Source organism: Oreochromis niloticus, linkage group LG8 (assembly GCF_001858045.2).
Source record: "Oreochromis niloticus isolate F11D_XX linkage group LG8, O_niloticus_UMD_NMBU, whole genome shotgun sequence".
NCBI classification, from domain to species: Eukaryota; Metazoa; Chordata; class Actinopteri; order Cichliformes; family Cichlidae; genus Oreochromis; species Oreochromis niloticus.
Window position 1 is genome coordinate 17,236,961 of NC_031973.2, and position 23,124 is coordinate 17,260,084.

At 36.6% G+C, this 23,124-nt stretch overlaps 2 protein-coding genes across 3 annotated transcripts; both read left to right on the forward strand.

The window, feature by feature from the left end:
• Window positions 1-527: 527 nt before the first annotated feature.
• Window positions 528-16,976, forward strand: LOC100708851 (integrin alpha-M). The gene is given in 32 exon segments (XM_019362659.2): window positions 528-596; window positions 2,738-2,840; window positions 3,024-3,127; window positions 3,278-3,348; window positions 3,435-3,549; window positions 4,810-4,937; window positions 5,088-5,233; window positions 5,588-5,597; window positions 5,599-5,712; window positions 5,714-5,740; window positions 6,097-6,244; window positions 6,955-7,028; window positions 7,150-7,267; window positions 8,026-8,192; window positions 8,301-8,447; window positions 8,545-8,757; window positions 8,866-8,999; window positions 9,234-9,376; window positions 9,488-9,642; window positions 9,760-9,885; window positions 10,471-10,544; window positions 10,628-10,769; window positions 10,859-10,957; window positions 11,052-11,131; window positions 11,213-11,299; window positions 11,426-11,495; window positions 11,595-11,693; window positions 11,803-11,883; window positions 12,000-12,110; window positions 15,742-15,852; window positions 15,926-16,036; window positions 16,220-16,976. Coding segments are annotated over 32 exon segments (3,435 nt in total). The 5' UTR covers window positions 528-559; the 3' UTR covers window positions 16,310-16,976.
• A 275-nt stretch (window positions 16,977-17,251) lies between these two features.
• Window positions 17,252-22,890, forward strand: LOC109203258 (uncharacterized). Of its 2 annotated transcripts, XM_025909575.1 has the most exons (8): window positions 17,252-18,018; window positions 18,954-19,046; window positions 19,387-19,451; window positions 19,485-19,533; window positions 20,111-20,271; window positions 20,905-21,041; window positions 21,211-21,304; window positions 21,652-22,890. In XM_025909575.1, exons 2-8 carry the CDS (start codon window positions 18,962-18,964, stop codon window positions 22,804-22,806), a joined length of 1,746 nt encoding a protein of 581 aa, XP_025765360.1. In that variant the 5' UTR covers window positions 17,252-18,018; window positions 18,954-18,961; the 3' UTR covers window positions 22,807-22,890. The 2 variants fall into 2 exon arrangements, with proteins under 2 accessions (XP_025765360.1, XP_019218207.1); XM_019362662.2 differs by having other exon boundaries at window positions 17,256-18,018; window positions 19,387-19,533.
• Window positions 22,891-23,124: the final 234 nt, after the last annotated feature.

Sequence of the window (23,124 nt, forward strand, 5' to 3'; positions counted from 1 at the left end):
GCCATCTGTGACTTAACTTCTTGTAGAATGAAGTAGGTACATATTAAATCCTGGCCTGTTTGACCAACTCTACCTCCAACCAAAGATGGTATGATCAGTTCAGAGGAAGTCAGATACTCACAACGTTTTTTATATAATCATCACATCTGTATGAAAAGAAACTGTTCTTATTTACAAATTGAAGTGTTGGACAAAAATAGAGTTTGATGCGAGTAAAACAAACTTTTTAGCAAATAAATTAGTTTCACACTTTCACACAAAACCAGGAGTTAGAATATTAAATAGCCAAGTAAAACCTTTAATTATTATTTACATGAGTTGATATTGTTGCTTAGAAACTAATAAACTTTTCAGTTGTTATAAAAAACAAGCGCTTGAATCACTGGATAAAACTTAAGCAATACCACCACAGTCTATAGTCATAAAACAATGATGTAACTCCTCCTACATTATAATTCCTTTAAATGACTGTCTTACCTTTCAGTAGTCACTGTATCATTTTTGTATTTCTGGTTTCAACTCTTCTCTGACACTATCAGCAGATGTAACATCTCACACAATGGACTGGATATCTAGTGCTACACTTTTCCTGTCAGGTAAAACAAGTTTGTGCGTTATGATTTTATCTATTATTTTCTAATTATGAAAGTCAGCAAACAGTAAAAATATGACTGGCATTTTGATGAAAACTGTGTTTTTCAATCATAAAACTAAAACAGGTTCAAAAACTGTAATAAGTTCATGCAATTGTTATACATATATATCTGACTGTTATGTACCTGCCCATACATGGCTAAACCAAACCTGAGGCTTTTTACATTAATGTCCCATCATATGTATCTGTCCAGTTTATTCTGACACGTTTAATATCATGTTTATTCGTGTCTGTATAACAATTGAGCAGAAATGTAAATAACATGAAAAATCAAACAAATTCTAAGCGGATTGATAGTTTTTAACTATTGTTGAAACAATAATGATCATATTAATATGGCTGAGTCATGGTGACAAGAAAAAAAATTGAGTGTATGTCATAATGATGAGGTATATTTTTCAAATACATGTATATTTTGGAGAACAAGCACTATATGATATACTGGTTGTTTCAGAAAGCTGTGTAAAGTTAGTGCCCAAAAAATGAAGGCAAAAATAAAAGCCTGGTCATTTCAAGGGGAAGCCTTGTACAGAACATTCAATTTGCTATGTAAAATTAGATTTTAATTTTATGGTTATCATCTGAGAAAATATTTGCCTATCTGTATTTTTTGAATATCAAAGTTAGTAATCACAGTTTGCTGATTTTAATTTATTTTTGGGATTTGTAGAGATGCTATACAAGCCTTACTTATCTCAGACATTTTCTGTCTTATGTGTGCACTGTTAAAAAAAAGGAAAAAATCCTAAAAAAACCCAGTAATATTCCGGCAGCTGGGGCGCCAAAATAATACCAGAAAATAACAGAAAATAACTTTCTCATAAAAATAGGGTTATTTTCAGTAATGACAATACAGTTTGTCTCCCTAATTTTACATGGGATTTTGCCTTTTTCAAGTGCTTTTAAACATTAAATTAGGAACATTTTAATGTGATTAAACAATGAAATTACCTATAAACAAGGTCAATGAATGCGGCAATATGAATAATAATACTTAAATGTACAGAAATATACAGTTAACAGTTGGTTTAAATAATAATAATGGATTGAATTTATATAGCGCTTTACAATTCCACTATTCATTCACTCACTGGTGGAGGCAAGCTACAGTTGTAGCCACAGCTGCTCTGGGGCAGACTGACAGAAGCGAGGCTGCCATATCGCGCCATCGGCCCCTCTGGCTATCACTAGTAGGTGGTAGGTGAAGTGTCTTGCCCAAGGACACAACAACCGAGACTGTCCGAGCCGGGGCTCGAACCGCCAACCTTCTGATTACAAGATGAACTGCCAACTCTTGAGCCACGATCGCCCTAAATATTTGATGTAAAAAAAGTTTATAAGAATCATTTTAGATATTTTTTTTTAAATATGCATGTGTACAGACAAATATATTTAAAAAACAAGAAAATTATGTTTTATTACATTTACAGTGATTTTATTTTATTTTACATTTGAAATGTGAAATCACAGTCTATTTATGTAAATTTTATGATATTCTAGAAAAACAGTACAAAACTGTAAAATACACAGTACAATACTTTTATGTGTGTGTGTGTGTTTGTGTCATAACTTGATGAATCTGACATAGTTCAGGAGAGCAGGATGTATGTGCACACAGGTGTGATTGTCTATTTAGCTACATTTTTTCAGTACTGTAAATAAGCAAATTATACAGTATAGTAATGATGTGTTTTGATACTGTGGTGCACCTGATAAATACCTGGAGCTTTAAAAAGTACTACAATATCTTTTCTTTAAAGTTTATGTTTCAGCATTTACACTTGGACTGATGGAGTAAAATACAACAATCAAAGACACAAAACTGATTCCAAACTAAAATATTAAAAATGTTTTTTAACTGAGTAACTGCTCTGAGTAACAAAATTCAGAGCTTTAAAATGTTGGACTTTGGTGCTCTCTAGTGGTCATAAAAGAAACATTGTGGCTGCATTCAAGAAATACAATGAAAGTAACACAGACTGTATACTGTTTCTATTTGTGATCATAGGTAGTGCTGATAAAATCACATTATTATTCCATAATCAGCTTTAATAATGTTTTTCTTTCTTCTTTAATTCTCAGTCTTAAATGCAGCACTTTGTTTCAATATCGATCCTGCAGCTTGGAAGACACTGAGGAGCTCTGCTGCTGGTTTTGGCTACCAGGTGGTTCAAAGACCATCAGAGTAAGTCAGAGCATGCATTTTTAGGTTGAATGTGGGTTTACAATTGTTTATAATTACCACTAATACGTTTGCTTTTTTGTCAAAGAAATATTGAATCATGTAATCCTTATTAAAATAACTGGAGCTTTTTCAATCTTCTTCATTCACCAAACTTGTATCTTATGTCTGGATTTCTCTCGTTAGCTTGCTCATCAGTGCCCCACTAGAACAGTATTCACAAAACAGAAAAGGGAAAATATATAGGTGTACCACCTCTGGAGAAAACTGCCAAAATATACAGTTTCAAGGTAGGTAGTTTCTTAATGTCGTAACAGAATGTCCTGAAACTCTGACAGCATTTTTCAAGTATTCATTAAATCATATACAAATTTTTTTTCTAGTGATGACAAAATGTATTTCATGATTGTTTTAACATCTAATGAATGCCTCCAATACAGAGCCAAATTTTGCAATCAACATGTCCCTTGGTTTAACAATGAAAAGTGATCCTGGAACCCAAAACACAGTGGTGAGTTGGTGAACTGCAAATACACTGGCACAGGAAAATAATCAGTTAACTCTATTAATCAGAATTTGACCTTTTTTTCTTTTCAGGCATGTGGTCCAACTATTCCAAAGGACTGCAAAAGCTACACCATGTACAATGGTGTGTGTTTTCAGATAGACCAGGACAATAGATTTGGACCTCCAATCCCTTCTTCCGTTGACGGTAACAGCATACTTATATGATCTGAAAATATACTTATGTTTCACGCACGCCCACACATAATACATGGGCAGTGGGGGTCACAGGAATGAACAAAATCTAATTAGTTTCTTTTTTTTTTCATTTTATTTCATTTTTACTACTTTCTGTTGCAATTTAAGTTTTGATTGATACATAGAGGAGTTTAGTTGAGACAACATAAAACAGAATATAATACTTATTGTCATTGCATGTGCCACATACAATAGAATTACAGTGTCTCTTCATCAAGAACTGCAAACCATACGTGTACATTTGAACCCCCACGTCCCTTAAGAATAGAAACAGTGCTTGTATTAAGCAGACTAGTTGAGTTGGCAAATAGGAAAAAATTTGTACATTTTAGTTTTTTTATTAATTGTAACTACATGCTACTAGTTTGAATTTGATTGAGTTAATTAAAAAGAGTTTTATTTTTTATTTTTTTGTTTAGTTTTAGTCAACTTAAACAACCATGGTCTGGTGTCACAGGCTGGGTCTCTGAACCAGCGCTCTGAGTATATTTTTGTATTCGTCTCATGTTAGATTTGATTGTAGATTATAGTTCATGTGTTATTCCTTCAGCCATTATTTATGATTGTGTCCTTGGTTTCTGTGTTTGGGTTCTTGTCTAATTTATCATAGTTTGTTATTTCGAGTCATCGTTTTTCATAGTCTGTCATAGTTCGTTCATAGTTTCCTTAGTTTTCATGTTTCCACCTGCCATCAGCCAAATAACGGCTCGCTTTTTGTTTAAATTCAGGTTCTGTTCTCCTGTGTCTGCATTTGGGTTCACATCTGAAATGCACCGGCTGCTCAGCCGTGACAATCTGGTGTGACATGTTTCCTTTTCTTTGTTTGTGATTTCTTATAGCTTCTAGAAAGAAATACAAATAACTGCAAAAACTAGTGTAACTAATAAACAAGTCAATTTTTAATAAATGAGATTTGAAATTAAGAAGTGAAAGTTTTGTTTTAAATTCACTGCAGACCACAAAGAAAGTTGTTTTTCTTTTGTTATGCAAATTGTGCTAAGCCTTAAGTGGTGTTGAACATTCAAACACAGGACTCAATTTCAAGTTAAATAGAGCCTAAAAAAGAAGTGAAAATGAGATTTAAAAGGAAAACAATGATATTAATATTATTCTTCCAGAATACCAAGAAATTCAGTCTTTCCCACAAAAAAGGGCACCGAGAGCAGTTCAGAAACACTAAAAGGGCATTCCTTACCCATCTCTTTGACAGAATGCCTGATTGGAACAGACATTGCCTTTCTGTTGGATGGTTCAGGGAGTGTAAATCGTCAAGATTTTCAAAAAATGAAGACCTTTGTGAAAAACCTCGTTGGGTCATTTCTCTCAAGTGATACAAAGGTGAGGAACTGCACTGCTATTCTCAGTTAGACATAGACATTACAAGTACATGTAGCTTTTTTTTATTTCCATATAATACATTTTTTCTACTTATGTTTTCCACTTATTTCCACTTTCCACTTACTTTTCTGTGTATGTTTTTTTTTTTAGTTTTCTGTTTCCCAGTTCTCTACTTCAGCAAAGGTCCATTACTACTTTAATAATTTTTTCTCATCTGGATCATGGAAATCTAACATTGATAGAATTACACAACTACATGGAGGAACTTACACAGCTAAGGCCATCGAACACATTGTGTAAGTGCTGATGATGTTGCATGTTTATTGTGTGATCTTTTTATCCAAAACAATTTTTACAATTAATTTGACCACAGTGTGGGCTTTCTATATCACTGATGTAACTTCTTTCAAAAGAGTCTAGTGTTTGTGGATGTCTATACAGCTAATGGAGCAAGTCAAATATTAGACATAAAAACTGTACTTGTAGAGCTATATTTAACTGAAATCTGAAGTCCCTGTTAAGTTAGAAGAAAATACTGTTAAAAACCAGGGTGTGATTGTTATTTAAGAGGTTATTTTATTTAACCTCTAAGACAAGAAGATGTACAGTTAAGAAAGATGGACTGAAACTCTATTTTCTCCATTCATCAGCCAAAATGTTTTTTACACCACAAAGAGGATCCAGATCAAATGCAAAGAAGGTGCTGATAGTTATAACTGACGGAGAATCTCAAGACTCAAATCGCTTACCATATGCAGCACAGCTAGCTGAGAGTAAAAAAAATAGTTCGATTTGCTATTGGGGTAAGTACCTGCTCAATGAGCCTCTAAAGTTACCCTAATTTTCTTACAATTTAAAAAGTACCATTATTGATAGGAAACTGATCTCTATGGGTGATAGACATGCAAAAACTGCTATTATAATGTATTTAGGTGTTAGCATCTATAAGACCTTTTTGTTATTTTGGGAAAATTATAAAAGTACAGTATACAAACTCAGTACTCATTGCAAATGCAAATATACTTGGGATCCCTTTGGTTTAATAGGGAAACAAATCCACACAATATAATAACTTAAATGTGTGTGTGTGTGTGTGTGTGTGTGTGTGTGTGTGTGTGTGTGTGTGTGTGTGTGTGTGTGTGTGTGTTTTCCCCTCTAGGTGGGGGATGCGTTTAATAAACCCAAGCCAAAACAAGAACTGGACACCATTGCATCTTTTCCCTCAGACAAACACGTGTTTCAAGTTAGGGACTTCAACGCACTTGAAATAATAAGACAGACCTTAGAGAAAAAAATCTCTATCGAAGGTACAAACATAAACTTGCTTTGTTGACATTTCCTGCAGTAAAGGCCTGGTAGAGCATTACAATGGTGAGAAAGGAATTTGGTGACTGGATGGTGGGATTTGTTTCTAAATTTCTTTATTTTTGGAAGTTTCTGATGAATAAATCCTCTGTTTTCATTATTTCATTGTTTGTTTTTGGCTTCTCAGTTATCCCTAGTACTTGAGCTCTCCAGTTCTGATCAAATTTTAATACTTTCTGTAGTATTCTCATCAGTGTTTCGGTGCTGTGTCTTTCTCCCTCTCTTATATGTCTACAGACATGTCTGTACGCATGTCTCTGCTTTTTTTGCTGTTTCAGTTGTTATTTACCTTTATGAATATGGTTATTGTTTTTATTTTAAACAACTTGAATCAAAGCTGAAAATGTGCACAGCTTGAGTGTTTGATTTAAAATCCACTGTGGTGGTGTACAGAGGCAAAACTATGAAACAAATGTCATTGTCAAAAAACTTGTGGTCCTCACTGTATTTAAAATTTATAGCAATGCTTCCATCTGAAGTTGATAATTTTGTCTCTGTACATTTGTAAAATGATCAAAATACACTCTAACACTCTTTTAATAAACAGCAAGTCATTATTTAGAATTATCCTATTAAGCCATAATAATAGCATGAATGAGCAAATCGGAATTTGTTACAGTCTTTTAAATTTGTGTTTATTTTTGTGTTTCAGGATCTCAAACCAGTGGGGAGTCACTGAGAATGGAAATGGCTCAAGAGGGATTCAATGTAGCTTATGTGCCTGAGGTAATTAAAACCACTTTAAACTAACCAGACAGTCAAGTGATAGAAATAAAAGGGCAGCCAAATAAACTTCAGATTTTCAATTAATTTCTATGAATTCAATATATATCTATCTACACTGCAGGGAATTCAAATGTCTATTGTTGGTGCCAACCAGTGGACGGGAGGCTATACTCAATTTACAGCAGGGTATGACAGGGTGAAAACATACGAGATGCCATTGGAGCCTGACAGTTATCTTGGTAAGAATATTACACTGACAACAAACTAACTATAAACATAGCTATGCTGTAATTATTATTATTGGACAAAATATAAAAACTAAAAAAAAAATTCTAAATGCTGAAGGTGTATATGCTAAAAGCATTTTAATATCAGTCGTGTTGTTTTTGATTGTCTGTTACTTAACATAAAATATGAAATAAATGGCTACAATTAAAATAATAAAAAAATAAATAAAAAAACTGGAAAATACAGAAGACTGGAATAAGAAAAGACAACAATAACAAATAAATTTAGGTTTAAATAACCAAAAACTGCCCTCACGAGTAAGATGATGGACAAATGGATGAATGTATGGTTGGATAGATATGCTCACTAGTAAGTATGTTGGGGGTTCCTTTGTGATTCAGAGTATAGACACTGTAATCACTTTAACAAATGGATTCCGAATAAAATCAGGTGAAGACTTCTTTTGATCCACAGACATCTGAAACATGCAGTAGGCTTAAGGCAAGAAAAGGGTATATGTTGAAATAGAGGGCTTCTTACTGCAAATGATAGCTGAATTATAGGATACAAGTAAGTTTTTTTGTTTTAATCTGGTATATTAGACAGTTGTTGAAATATATAATTTCAAACTTTGCTCCCTGCAGAGGTACTAACAATGATTTATTAACAAACATCTAAATATTTAGAAAAATCTATACAATTTGTCTATATTAGCTACATTTTATTTTTTTTAACTAATGACTTTGACTGCTTGACTGTTAAATTCTAGGTTACTCCATGGCAATTGCTAAAACCCAGCGTGGCTCACTGACAGTTATTGGTGCTCCAAGGTTCAAACACAGAGGAACAGTGCTTGCTGTGACATGGAGTTCTCAGTTCTCAACTGTTGACAGACAAAACTTTATGAAACAAACGATTGAGCCGTTTCCGTGGCAGGTACAGCTTTACAGTATAAGGCAGGCATGAAAAATAAACTATAATCAAAACCTGTATTATTTTTATGTATATAATGTTTTTTTCTTTAATAATTTGTTGCTTACACAGTATCAGACTGGTGAATATTTCGGGGCAGAGGTGTGTACCATGGACATAAATAATGATGACATCACTGATCTAATCTTCATATCAGCCCCAATGCATATGGAGCCTGATAGAGAGGGAAGAGTTTATGTTTGCAGATTAACTGGTTTGGTAAATATTTATAATATTTTATGTACTACAGTTAAATTAATCAGTTTATTTGCCAACTTTCTTAATGTTCATAAAAAATTCACTCTCCTCCTTTTAGTTTGTGGAGTGCAATTTCGATGATCCGTTAGTACTAAGAGGACATGCAGCTGTCAAAGGAAGGTTCGGCTCTTCTCTTGCTGTACTGCCTGATCTAAACTCAGATGGATTCAGGGATTTGGCAGTTGGAGCACCTTTGGAGAATGATGGTGAAGGCAGCATCTACATATTCCACAGTGAAGGAGGAGGAAGAATCAGTCCTACTTACTCACAGGTACACAGCATCAAAGAGCTCACAATGATGTCTAAACTCATCTATCAAGTAAAGTCAATATTTACAAAATCTGCAACTTGATTAGATAAAATATTTCCATGTACACAGAGAATTACTGGCTCTGAGGTCCAGTCAGGACTGAAGTTCTTTGGCCTGTCAATCAGCCAGTCATCTTTTGACCAGAGTGGTGATGGACTGCCTGACTTAGCGGTGGGTTCAAAGGGTAAAGTTCTTTTATTGAGGTAAGTCCAAGATAGTCCAGCCATGTGTTATTGTTGTCAATGTTTCTGCCATCTTAAAAATAATATTAAGTGACCAAAAACCTTTAAGCAGTAGTGGTTTATAAAATGTGTTGTGCTTACTTTTGTGAAATCTTGCTACTAATTCTGGTGAGAACACCACTAATGATACCCAATGTTAGTATGTTATTAATTATAAAGGTAAAAGTAGTTCACATGTATATTACTACTTTCCAGATCAAGGCCCATAGTGATCGTGAAAACTGACGTTTCATTCAGCCCAAAGCAAATCCTTACTCAGAATGTAGACTGCTCAAAACCACTCGAGAACACAGCTGAACTCTGCTTTACCATGAGCAGAGTGTCTACAGTCAACACAGGTTCATCATTCTCCTCTCCTTTTCTAAACTACAAAGTCACTGCCCATCAGCTTAATGATTTTTTATTTATATAAATTCATAGCATTGAAATCCATCTCTCATTTATTCCAGCTCAAGCAAGGATTCATTATACTTTAACATTGGATGCCACTCGGAAACCTCCAAACAACCGAGCATACATCAGTGGGAAACAACAAGAGCAGTCTGGATCAGTTACTATAGACTTAAGAAACAGACAGTGTTCAACTGTAAAATTCTATATTAAGGTAAAATCTAACAATATCTGGAAAAAACAAACAAAACATAAATAATACAATCAATAGAATTTCAATTCAACGAGTCCTTTAACACTGAATCTAAACCATACATCCCTCTTCTTGCAGGCCTGTCCTGAAGATTCTCTCAATGTGCTTTCCAATGAGCTCAAATTCACATTTGATGGTTTGTCTTCCAACACAGATCCCAAACCAAGTCTGTCCCCACAGGCTAAAACAACAACCATTTATCCTGTACGTATATTAACAAAACAACTTGCTCCACACCCTGAATTATAATTCTTTGGTCCACAAGCTGCTAGGGTTTGCTCAGGCCTGAGTGGCATGAATTTTGTTGTTAAATGGTGAGCGGATGAGCCCACGAGGATGTCTGAGTGCCTGAGAGTTTCTTTGTGATATCGTGGACAGAAGTATAATAGGAATAACTGCTGAGCTGTTGTGGCTCCAGCTCTCCATGTCCACAATGGAGTACTAAATCTACCACCAGGCTGTTCACTCTGATCCAGTAGTAACAAACATCAGTTTTTGGAAAAATGAGTCCTACTCTACACAGTTCTTTACCTTAAAATGATAGTTTGTGTCTGAGATTATACACTTTAAATTGGTTCCCTGAGTGTCCAGAGGACCATCAATGTCTCCCATAAGTGGATCAAGAATATTAACAGAAATTATTTTGTTTCCTGTAACAACAACACAAAGCCTCCACTAAATGGCAGCACACAAAAATTGGTTATTGGATTTGTCTATGCAATGTTCAAATTGCACTCAGTAAATAAAATGTCATGTAAATACTTTTTTCCATTATGCTCTCTTCCACAGTTAGGGTTTGAGACCAACTGTGGCAATGACAACAAATGTGTTGATAATCTGAAAGTGGATTTCAACTTCACCAGGTGTGACAGAATTACAAGACTTAAGCTTTGCTTGTGGCTGCTTTCCTTTTCCTTTGTTCTCATCCTCCTTCATACTCTGCCAGATCCTCAGAGGTTAAAGTGGGCATTGATGAGCTTTTGAATGTCACAGTCACAGTGGAGAACAGAGGTGAAAACTCCTACAACAGTCATGTTATTCTTACGTACCCAGCTGGACTCTCCTACAGGAAGTTCACGAGTCAGCAGGTAAGGCATCGGGATCAAGTCTGTATCAATTCATCACTGATCTGCTGCTCTCCCAATTCATCTAGCAGTCATTTTATTTTCTAATAAAGGGAAGAATTGAGTGCAGCCCCTTGGACAGTGAAGATGGTTTATCACGAGGAAGGACAGACTGCACTATTGACAAGCCAATTTTCAAGAGCAAAACTAAGGTTTGTTTGTTTTCTTTATACATAAAGTATGTCCTACGTTCTGCATAATTTAGCAAAAATTATTACTCAGTCTTATCTCTCTCATTCAATTAAGGTTTTCTTCATTGTTTCCTATGGAATTGACACCAACAGTCTACTTGAGAGGAAGATCTTTGTCACTGTGAATGCCAGCAGGTACTGTCATTTTGCTACAGGTACTCCTCATTAAAGCAATATCCCAGACACAGTACAAATATTTTAAATTCTCTCTTTCAGTGGAAATCAGGAGCATGCCACTACAAGTGAACTTTACAAAAAGAAATGGATTGATGTGAAATACAGCATTTTCATGACATTTGAAAAGTATGTGCTGTTCTATTTAATATACACACACACACACACACACACACACACACACACACACATATATATATATATACATATACATTTTTTTACTTTGTATTTAACCTTAAAAATATGTCTGTTTAGCTCCCTCAGTTACAACAATTTCACATTTGGGATGAATAATTTGCAGAAACAACTTCAACAGTCATTCACGGTGAAATATACCTTCTCCATAGATTTTTATTTTTTATAATGTATTGTGTGATATAAACCTAGCTATAAAGCTTAGTTATTCTTTTCTTTTCTTGTTTAGATTACAAATGATATCAGAGCGCTTAATTTCACTGTGGTGATCAGGGTTCCAGTGAAGCTTGGTGAAAAGGACATTTGGATGGATTTGAGCGATCTACAGGTAATGTATATGCCAGAAGATTTAGCTGCTGACCCCAAAATGGCTCAAGCTTAGCTGTGCGACAGATGTATGTGAGGACCAATCACACTGGCACTTAAATGTATTCCAGATCACAGACTGTCAGAGAGGAAATGATGAAGAACCACCTTTCAAAAATGTTGTTCCTCAAATACTGACAAATAAAGTAGTTGTAAGTATACCTCTGCACATTAGCTACTGAAATGTAAATTCACAGTAGATTTTAAAATTCAAATTGCACTGGGTCAAGACAAGTGTTCCATTCAGTCTTCTTTAAATCACCAACAGGACTGCTCTGTAGCCAGGTGCAGAGTGTTCAAGTGCAACACATTCCTGGAAAGACGGATGAAGAGGACATATGAAATATCTGCCAACCTCAGTTCAGGATGGATAGAGCAGGTAGTTGAAGGGAAGTTTGTGTTACATGTTTCATTAATATATATATATGTATATATATATATACATACATATATATATATATATATATATATATATATACATATATATATATATAATATATAATATAAAAACAATTCCCCTCTCGCCCCTGCGGGCGGTCTATCCTTCAAGCGACTGTCCTCTACCACAGGCCTGAGAGCTTGAGGGTCCTGTGCAGTATCCTTGCTGTTCGTAGGACCGTGCTTATCTGGACAGAGATCTCAGATGTTGTTCCTGGAATCTGCTGGAGCCACTTGCCTAGCTTGGGAGTCACTGCATCTAGTGCTCTGATTACCACTGTTGCCTTCACCCTCCGCATCTTCTCAAGCTCTTCTCTGAGCCCTTGGTACTTCTCCAGCTTCTCATGTTCCTTCTTCCTGATGTTGCTGTCATGCGGGATTGCTACATCTATCACTACAGCCATCTTCTTCTGCTTGTCTACCACTACTGTGTCTGGTTGGTTGGCCATCACCATTTTGTCCGTCTGTATGTGGAAGTCCCACAGGATCTTTCTGGATATCAGCCGCTTCCTCTATCTGACGGTGGTACATACCGTGCAGGGGCCGGTCCTTCCATGATGGTTCCTCCTCTTGCTCCTCATTCTTGGGTTTCTGCTGCCTGGGGTATTCACTGAGCAAGTGGTTGGTTGGGGCCATCTTCATTATGCATTCATGGATGTTCTTTGTCTCATTCTGGAATGTGGTTCTGACACTCACCAGTCCCTGGACTCCTTTCTTGCACTTAGCATACAGCCGCAGGATGCATGCAAGGTCAGGAGCTTCCTCATCTTGATCTAAATGACTTCTATCTCCTCCTTTGGCCAGCTTATTATTCCAGCAGGGTACCTGATCACGGGCAGGGTGTAGGTGTTGATAGCCCAGTGTAGGTGTTGTTCTTACCGTTCAGCTCACCCCTCTGGACTTCCCTGACCCGCTGCAGGTACTTTCCTAGCATTATATTTGGACATACTTTCTTATTTAATGTTTTTTCTTTATTTTCATGACTATTTAAATTGTAGATTCTCACAGAAGGCATCAAAACTATGAATGAACACATATGGAATTATGTAGAAAAAATGTTTGAAATAACTCAAAACATATATTTTAGATTCTTCAAAACAGCCACCCCTTGCTTTGATTACTGCTTTGCATACTCTTGACATTCTCTCGATGAGCTTCGTGATGTAGTCACCTGAAATGGTTTTCCAACAGTATTGAAAGAGTTCCCAGAGATGCTAGTCACATCCAAATACCAGCCAATAACCACCCTAAGTACCACATGGAAGCTCCTGTCTGGCTAAAATGAACAGGCACATTGCTCAATACATGAGCAGGACACAGAAGGGAATTGGCAAGAATACCAGAGGCGCAAAACACTAGCTACTGGTAGACAGAGCAGTCAGCCAAGACTGCAAAACTAGGGTGACCAACCTGTGTGCTGCCTGGATTGACTACAAGAAGGCCTATGACTCGATGCCCCACACCTGGATCCTGGAATGTCTAGAACTGTAAAAGATCAACAGGACTCTAGGAGCCTTCATCATGAACTGAATGGGAATGTGGCGTACAACACTAGAAGCTAACTTCAACCCCATCGCACAAGTCACCATCAAGTGGGGGATCTACCAAGGATACGCACTGTTGGGCACAGAGTGACGAAACCTGCAGCTTTAGAATTTGTGAGGTGTCGGCTTCCAGCACCCGCAGCGTGTACATGTATGTGCTGTCGGGTTAACGATCCGCTCTTTGTGTTTATATCTTTTTGCGGAATCTGTTTACCTGCTCTCATTTGCTGTTTTAGCTGTTTGGCGGTTGTTGAAATAGTTTTGTGAGCTTTAACCTGAGATTCTGATGTTTCTGGCAAAATACATTTATATTTAAAAATCGATTCAGGATTTAATGAATCGATATTGGCTTATTAAAACTAAGACTGATTTGAATCTGGAAATCTATTTTTTAAACTCATCCCTAATTCGAAGCTCATTGAGATTTGAGTAGTGTAGTCAGATGGTAACAATGGCATTCTAATTGTCACCCATGTAAACGGTAACTGTAACAGAATACAGTTACTCATGTTTTGTATTTTAAATACGTAACGCCGGTAGGGCTGTGCGATATGACCAAAATCTCATATCCCGATATTAAGACATCTATCGTCGATATAACGATATAAATCACAAAAATGTAACATTTCCTGTAAATTCTGTGAATCTCGGGCATCTCGACTTGCGTGAAGTGTTTCCAGCTGGGCGTCGTGTACCTGGAGTCGAGTGTTTTAACTGATGCATGGAACTATACATTTTTAGACATAAGTTGTAACGGCCGCCGTTTTCTTTGTGAGTATTTATTACACAGCGTGCTGCGGAGAAAAGTCTGTTCTAACGTTTGAGTCTAAGGTTTATTTTTTAGCACCTGGCGGCTCTTTTTTGCTTCTCATCCGTTAATACTCTGCATCTTTCACGTGACTCGTTTTATTTTGAAAAGTCTCAACAGGATCTTGAGCTTTATTGTGAAAGGTTTATGTGGAAAATAAACAAGCGGACACGCCGTGGTTTTACCGTCGTTGTTGCTAACGAAAACGCATAAAAAACAAGCGCTTGTCCGTCTGTAGTGTGGTTATATTAAATATAAGAGAAAGAGAGAACTTTAAGAAATTAATATAGCCACTACAGTGACCATCAAAATGATGAAAAAATATTGCCGTAAACAGTTTATTTTGCGACACCACGAAACAAACGATAGCGTAAAATGAAACGATAGACGTTTTTCTATCGTCATCCGATATATATCGTTATATCGAACAGCCCTAAACGCCGGTACATCTATTCTGTTACTCCCCAACACTGGCTACCCTACTGGACTAATAATCTTGCCAAAGGAGGAGAAGCCACTGATATCAAGACAAGGAAGCGCCTGACCATGCATGGAGGGTTTCAGCCCAAGTCCAGCATCCTGAGGCTGGACTTGGCGTGCCTAGCAAAAGAAGTTTGGGAAACACTGGTATACAGAAACATCTGTGTCAAGTATGGGCTGGAAGTCCCGAGGTCAAAATAGTAGACACCCCCTAGGGTGGTCAAGAATGACCGAGTGAAGATCCTGTGGGACTTCCACATACAGACAGACAAAATGGTGATGGCTAACCAACAAGACAGCCGTCTTCCTCTGGACAAGCAGAGGAAGACGGCTGTAGTGATAGACGTAGTGATACCAAATGACAGCAACATTAGGAAGAAGGAACTCGAGAACCTGGAGAAGTACCAAGGGCTCAGAGAAGAGCTTGAGAAGATGTGGAGGATGAAGGTAACAGTGGTCCCAGTGGTAATTGGAGCACTCGTTACAGTGACCCCCAAGCTAGGTGAGTGGCTCCAGCCAATCCCAGGAAATATCTGTGCAGAAGAATGCAGTTCTTGGAACAGCAAAAGGACCAGCAGGACCCTCAAGCTCCCAGGTCTCTGATAGCAGACCCGAGGTTGAAGGATAAAGACTGTCCACAGAGGCGAGAGGTGAAGACACATTGTTCCTGTATATGTGTGAGTAACTTGGTAAATGAAATAATCTAATTTATGGCCAGCTCATTCTATTTTTTTTCTTAGATTGGACTTCAATCTGCCAAATTCCTCTTAACCAGCACAGTCAGTCTTGAGTACGACAAAACCCAGTACATCTACTTTTCAACAGGTTCTGACAACCCTCCTGTTCGCAAGGTGAGTACACATTCTTGTCTATTGTTTGAGTTATTAAGAGCTTCTTTGGCATCGACATCCTGTTTTCTCTCAGATTGAAGCTGTGGTAGAAGTGTATCCTGAGCCAAATTTCACCAAAGAAATTATTGGAGGATGTCTGGGAGGGTTGGCTTTTCTGGCTTTACTCACTGCTGGCCTGTATAAGGTGAAAGACTCTTCTTACACTTTTTCAATAATTACAAAGGTTTAAAACATTTTTAGAGAAGATTTCCAGTTACAAAATAATTTAGAGGTTACAATATTCATTTATGTAGCTTGGTTATTTATTTTCATTTTTACTGCAACTGAAATTCATGATTGCTTGATTTTTTTCCCTTTGCACTCCTAGGCTGGATTTTTCAAGAGCAAATACAAACAGATGATAAATGAAAATCCAGCAGATGTTCCAGGTCCAGGGACTGATGCAACAGCAGAATAACAAAGATCACATTTTTTAGCTGTAGGTGTAAACTAAATTAATAGGATGAATATCTGTGAATATACCCTCCTGATATTTTTAGGAATGAATATTGTGCGTATAAATGTCAGTGCTACCACGTTTGATTCGTTAAACACAAACAGCTATGTCTGAAATCACTCCCTCCCTCACTTATTCACTATTACCTATAACAGAGTTTCCTATCTGTTTCCTATCATCTTCCATAGTCTTTTTCAGAACCAGGAAATTGTTCAAAATACAAATGCCTAAATGTTACACATTCATTTGAGGGCAATGCAACACAGTGGACACAGTTTAGATTTTCAAATAATATGGATGAGACTAAATGTAGTGAACCACCTGAGCAGATGGGAATGATTTTAGCTGTACTTCACAGTACTCTGAAGTATTATGGAAGTTTTGTCTTTTCAAAGTGACTTTACTTTTTTGCTCTACAATGAATCTTTTTGAGATAAACCTTTTGCAAACATTGTACAGTGATTGTTTAAAATTCATTGCATGTAAAAAGAAATTTCATGCCATGTGTACTGTAAAATGCATGAAATTCGGTATATAGATAAAAACACTTTGGTTTCTTCAAAAAAAACTAACCTTGTGACATTTGACTTACCTGATTCAGGAATAAATGACAGCATATACAATTTTTCAACTTTGTGTTTTTAATTTATATAAAAAAAGACATTTATTTCATATGTCGGTGTTTACTATTTGCAGTATGTAGCCAGAAGATAACAGCAGTGTAGTATATAGAATAAGCATATACTTGTTTAATTTGTTTATTTATAAATCAAATTATCATTATACAACATAATCCAGTCCAATTGATTTAAATGTAAAGTCATTTGGAAATGCTTAAGAATGTCTTAGTTACAGCTGAGAACCAAGGCGAAGGCAAGAAGGAAACCTTTTAATCCTTTTAGCTTAAAATTGCTTAAATGAAATTACACTAGAATTTCAGGGATGTGTTAATGGTCATCGTTGGATATACAAAAAATGGTGTAGCGCTTATGGCTTGTGTTTTGTGGGTTTTGGTGGTTTTTGTTTTACATTTTCAGCTTCTTTGTCTCTTTCTGATGATGGTAAATAGACTGGTTATTATATAGCACTTTTCTAATCTGAGCACTCAAAGTGCTTGACACAACTTGTACATTTAGATGTACTGTCAAGTAGGATTTTTCTCTGTGTTTAGTGCAGTGTGATACATGCAAATTCTTGTTAGTGTTTGTAGTTTTGTGCTGATAGTGTTGGTGGAACTGTCCCTTTAGCACCACCATTAGGTAATTTTGTGAATAGTTTTGACACATAGTGGCATTGCAGGAAGTGGAAGAAAGAAAGTTTTAAGGAAGTTACACATGGCTGCCACCAATCCACATGCATTGGGCCTCAATCATTAGTCTGTTGTGGCATTGTCTGTATGTTTACTGTTTATTTGATACTTACGTCTACACAGCAAAAATGCCAGTGTTGATTTTTCAGTGTTAGTTGAATTCAACAGAGTTCGGAGTCTGATCAACACTTAATCGAGTTAAAATACCACATCGGGAGTGGATTCCTGAAAAGTGTTAGTGTGGATTTTAGTTGTTACTGCATTTTAACACTATGAGTTTTAAATTAGACCACACCCTCATTTCCTGTGGAGCAGCGCATTTCAGAATCTTCTTCGGTCGCCATCTTTTCTTGCTGCTGCGGTAAGTTTTATTCGGTTAAATATTAAGTTTTAGATTGATATTAGTACAAGTAACACGATAACTAGTAAGAAAATAGCATTTCTATCAAAATGCATGATCTTTAAGTGTCATATTTGAATTTTAACTGTTTTAATTATTAAGCTGGTCTACTGCTAGCTAGAACTCCACCAAAGTACCACTTACTTTCCTAATATTCATTTAGCATATTCTGGCTGTTGGGAGAATATAACAACTACAACTTGTTAATATATATCTCAGTGTTTATTAAACGCCCTTTATTTAATTTCGAATCAAACTTGCCAAAGCCTTAGGTCAGGCGGGGCCACTTGCAATCCACGTCACTCCTACATGCAGCCTGTATATTTAGGTGAAGAAACAAAATGCGATTTTAGCCCTTGAAGTGATTTTTGTCATTATTCATAAATGATTTAATGTGAAGGCAATATGTGCAGAGTGCTACAGGCCCTTGTAGGCAGTGTAGTCGGTGCTGCAGGGAGAACGTGTGGGACTCCCCCTCCCGTTCTGTGTGGGAGGGAGAAACTTAGGAGTTGCTACCCTCGAGAAACGCTAAATGAAAGCATGTAAATATAATAATAACCACTGCAGCCAAAAAGAGTGGTTGATGAGCCCAGCGGTAAGTAAGCTGTTAAGACTCGACTGTACACTGTGTTTGCTGACAGTAAAGCTAGTTACTGGCTACGAACCCAACGCGGAACCCGTTTATTGCTTTGGGAGCTAATTAACATAACGCTACATTAATCTGCCTTCTCCTGTGCGCTCACCAAAGAATTTAACCATTCCTTTGAAGATGTATATTTTAATAGGCTTGGTTGAGTTATCTGATATGACTTTTTATTATTTTTGCAATATTTACATACATTTTACACACGTCAAGCCCTAACACCTACTTTTCCTCTTTTTGGATTTCTTCTAAGATGTCATCATGTTGCTGAAAGTCAAGTACCAAAGTTCCAAGAAGTACATACGGTTACAGCCAGGTTTCACATACTTGGAGTTCATCAGTGAAGGTGGGTGGCAATCTTGTAAATCTTTATAACAAGCAGGACAAGAAAAAATATTTTTGATATTTTGGCATGAAGCAGACCTTGGAGATAGCCGAAAAATGCACAGTGTGAACTGGCCAGATTGACTGCTTGTGGGACTAACAGTGTTGAGTTAGCACACATAAATTACTCAAATTGGTTTTGCAAACACACAAGTTAGTGACTGAAATGTCACATTGCTAAACTGCTTTTAAATAAAAGCAATGTGGAATTTCACATTAGCTTTGGAGATACAGCCTTTGTTCCATTCGAATTCAATTCTGTTTCAGATATGTTTACGTCACATGTTATCATCTTCCTTTAGTGAAAAACAAGTTTGGACTTCCTGATGTTACTGAACTGCACATTTTTGATGAGACTGACACAGCGGTGGAGGAAGACATCTTTCTTGAACTTATAGAGGCCAATCCTGACATATGCCTGACTGTATGTGACAGTGCAGCAGGAGATGGTAAGGTTTCATTTCATTGTTAAGTCTTGTTTTAACGAGTGTTCAGGGATTTGCAGCTGCACATTTTTTTACACTATTTGGCTGTGGCAATTTGGATATTAAAATGTATTAAGACAAAACTGAGCATACAATTAGCAAACATTTCAAACTACAATTGATACATTATTGTATTTTACATATTAAGCACACTCTTTTCATGAAAGCATAAAAACAAATTGCTTTACATAATTAAAACTGATGAAAAAACTTTACACATGTTAATTGATCCAAAATACATGAATAAAAGCTATGGTACACATGCACTCAGAAACACTTATACCCTTATCACACTCATTTATACACTCCATCCCCCTTCCTGCAAAAAAGCTATTTTCTTTTTAGTTGAATTTGGAATATAAATAAAAATAAAGAACTTAAATGACTCTGCCATATTGTCATTCTGATTATTTTAAGTTGTATGTAGTTATGTTATATGGTAGTATGATACCCCAGAGTTGCACCCCTCTTCTAGGTCAGTCATCCATTAGTTTTGTCTTTCTTTTTCATGTTTTTAAGCTTGTTTTTTTTTTTTCTATAGCTCATTCAACATCATCGTCCCTCACGGATACCATGTCTCTGTCCTCAAGTGACAGTGATCTTCACAGAGATTTGGGGATCCCCGTTACTGGAAGTAGACTGAGCACTGGGGCCAAGAACAAGCCTACCACAGAAGTTTCGGAGTCAGAGGCTGCAAAAGAGGTACTTTAGATGCATTTTAAAAATGTAATTAGCTAATTATTATTGTAAGTTTAGCTTGTCACAATATAAATATGGTTTCATTTAAACTTATAAAATTTTTGCAAGGTAAGATAAGCACGGTGGCACGGAGGTTAGCACTGCTGCCGCACAGCAAGAAGGTCCTGAGTTCAATTCCACCATCAGGCCGGGTCTTTCTGTGTGGAGTTTGCATGTTCTCCCCGTGTTTGCGTAGGTTCTCTCCGGGTACACCGGCTTCCTCCCTGTGGTGAGGAAGCCGGTGTACCCGGTTAGGTTAATTGAAAAATCCAAATTGCCCGTGGGAGTGAATGTGAGTGCGAATGGATGTCTGTCCCTGTGTGTTAGCCCTGTGACAGACTGGCGACCTGTCCAGGGTGTACCCCGCCTCTCACCCTATGACAGCTGGGATAGGCTCCAGCCGCAACCCTGGAAAGGATAAGTGGAAGCGAATGAATTGGATGGAAGATAACTTAATGTATTGCTGATGGGATTTCGGTGTGTGGGAGTGGGGTTGCTCTGTACCCTATTAATGTTAGTTTTTTGTATGAATCTGTAATGGTGGGTTAGATTTATTTAATAACATACATGTGCTAATTGACAATTCTTTTGTTGAAGATGGTAGAAAATGCATTGCGCATAAAACCTGGAGGTGAGGATGTCTTGGAGGAGTACAAGTCTGAGAAATCACTGCAGCATCGCACGCGCAGGCAGCTTGTTAACATACTAGCTAGTCACATGACTGAGATGCATGGGTAAGTGGTTTTGAAGAAACAAAACTAATTCAGACCAAAAGAGGTGATCTAGGACTGCTTTGTTTTCAAGACGTGTAACACTGAATTATGTTTAGGAAACCACATTATTATTAAAGTGGCAGGGTTTATTTTGATTTTTCTGTTTGTATTTGTTTTCTTTGCTGTAAAGGAGGATTCCTTCACGTAAGCAGAAAGAGAAGTATGCCTTGGGAATCATTACACTTTTTCCTTCGCTGAAGGATCCTTTTTCTCCAAAAGGCTATGTAAGTAAAAAAAACAAACTTCATACCTGAAGACAATTTAGCTTTATAGACTGTAACTTTTCAATGTTTGTTTGACATATAATTCATCAGTTAAAAAATTGAAAAACAAAAACTTTTAGTACATTTTTTTCTTAGTTGCTTATCTAAAAATGTAATTGATTATTAAAATCTTTGCTGACAGTAGGAATTTATCATAAAATGCATAACTATTGTTGAAAACATCTATCTATCAAACTACAACCCTATAGATAAAAATGTAATTTTTTAGGTTATAAAATTACAACTGCAATTCTAAGATCACTTAGTGATTTACTTATTTTTCCACATTTTTGAAAATACATTGACAGGAGCACTTCTATGATGGAGAAAAAGGCACAGGATATTTAGCATGGCGCCTCAAAACCATGTCCAGGAGTAGAGATCGGAGGCCAGAGAAGGTAGCCACATCTCCTCAAGCGCAAGGACCAAACCGCAGAAGATCAACAGTGACAGTGCCTCAACAGCTTGATGGAGATGCCTGCAGGGAGGCTGTATCGTTTCTTCTTCACTGTAATGATGAGACAGTCATCTTTGAAAAGATGAAGATGACCTTTCAACATCGGCAGAACCTCGTGCATGATCCACAGAGAACGACAGATGTCCTCAAAACCAGTGGTAATAGCATAGGGCTCAATTCCATGCAGACTCTTTGCCTTGTAAGAAACCTTCCACTCATTTTTGGTGATCTTCTGCCTGAGGGAAACCCAAACTGGACTTTGCTGTTGCTTTTATTACAGATCATTAACATAATATTTTCTCCTTCTCTTACATTAGGCATGACTATACATTTGAAGCATTTGATAATAGAACATCATGTTTTGTTTAAACAGTTGTATCCAAATAGGAACCTCATCCCAAAACATCACTTTATGATACACTATCCTTCCTGCATAAGAAAAATTGGGCCTCTGATACATATGTGGAGCATGCGATTTGAGGCTAAACATAAGGTTTTCAAAAATACTGTAAAAAACTTCAAAAATGTTACAAAGTCACTTGCAAGAAAACATCAAATCTTCATAGGATACCACTGGGAGACGTCACCTTTAAACCACATCGAATATGGACCCTTAAAATCATTTAATTTGGACCGTGAGGACAATACACAGATGTTTGCAAGAGCACTGCATGCTGCACCGAGAGACTTATTTTCTTCTAGCTGGATCAAATTTTCTGGAACAGAGTACAGAAAAGGACTAATCATTTGCATTAATGTTGAAAATGAAATGCCTGTATTTGGTAGAATAACAACGATCCTCTTAGCTGACAGTACTACGTTCTTCCTTGTGGACAAACTTCTGGTTGATAACTTGAATGAGCATTTTCATGCCTACAGAGTGTTTGAGACTGATGAAAAGGATGTTATAAAAGCAGACAATCTTATCATTTACAAACCCTTTGACCTGCAACATGCACATACTGGTGTTGACTGTTTATATGTTGTTCCTTTATTTTATTTGTAGTTGTATTAAGGCAGCAAATTGGTGGCCAGTTTGTATTGGTGCTTGGAACACTTCCTTTGGAATAAAATGTTTGTTTAATTTGTTTATGCATCTTTTTTCTTGAGCCTTTAAATCAAGCACATTCAAGCTTGGTAGAGATTAATTACATTTATTTTTCTGTTGAAATGATATATAAAAAACACTCAGTGTTATTTTGTTACACTTTTAAGTGTAACGAAAAAAACACTCGCAGTGTTATTTTGTTAAACCACGTTAACACTCACAGTGTTTTGTTTTACACTTAAAAGTGTAACAAAATAACACTGTGAGTGTTAGACA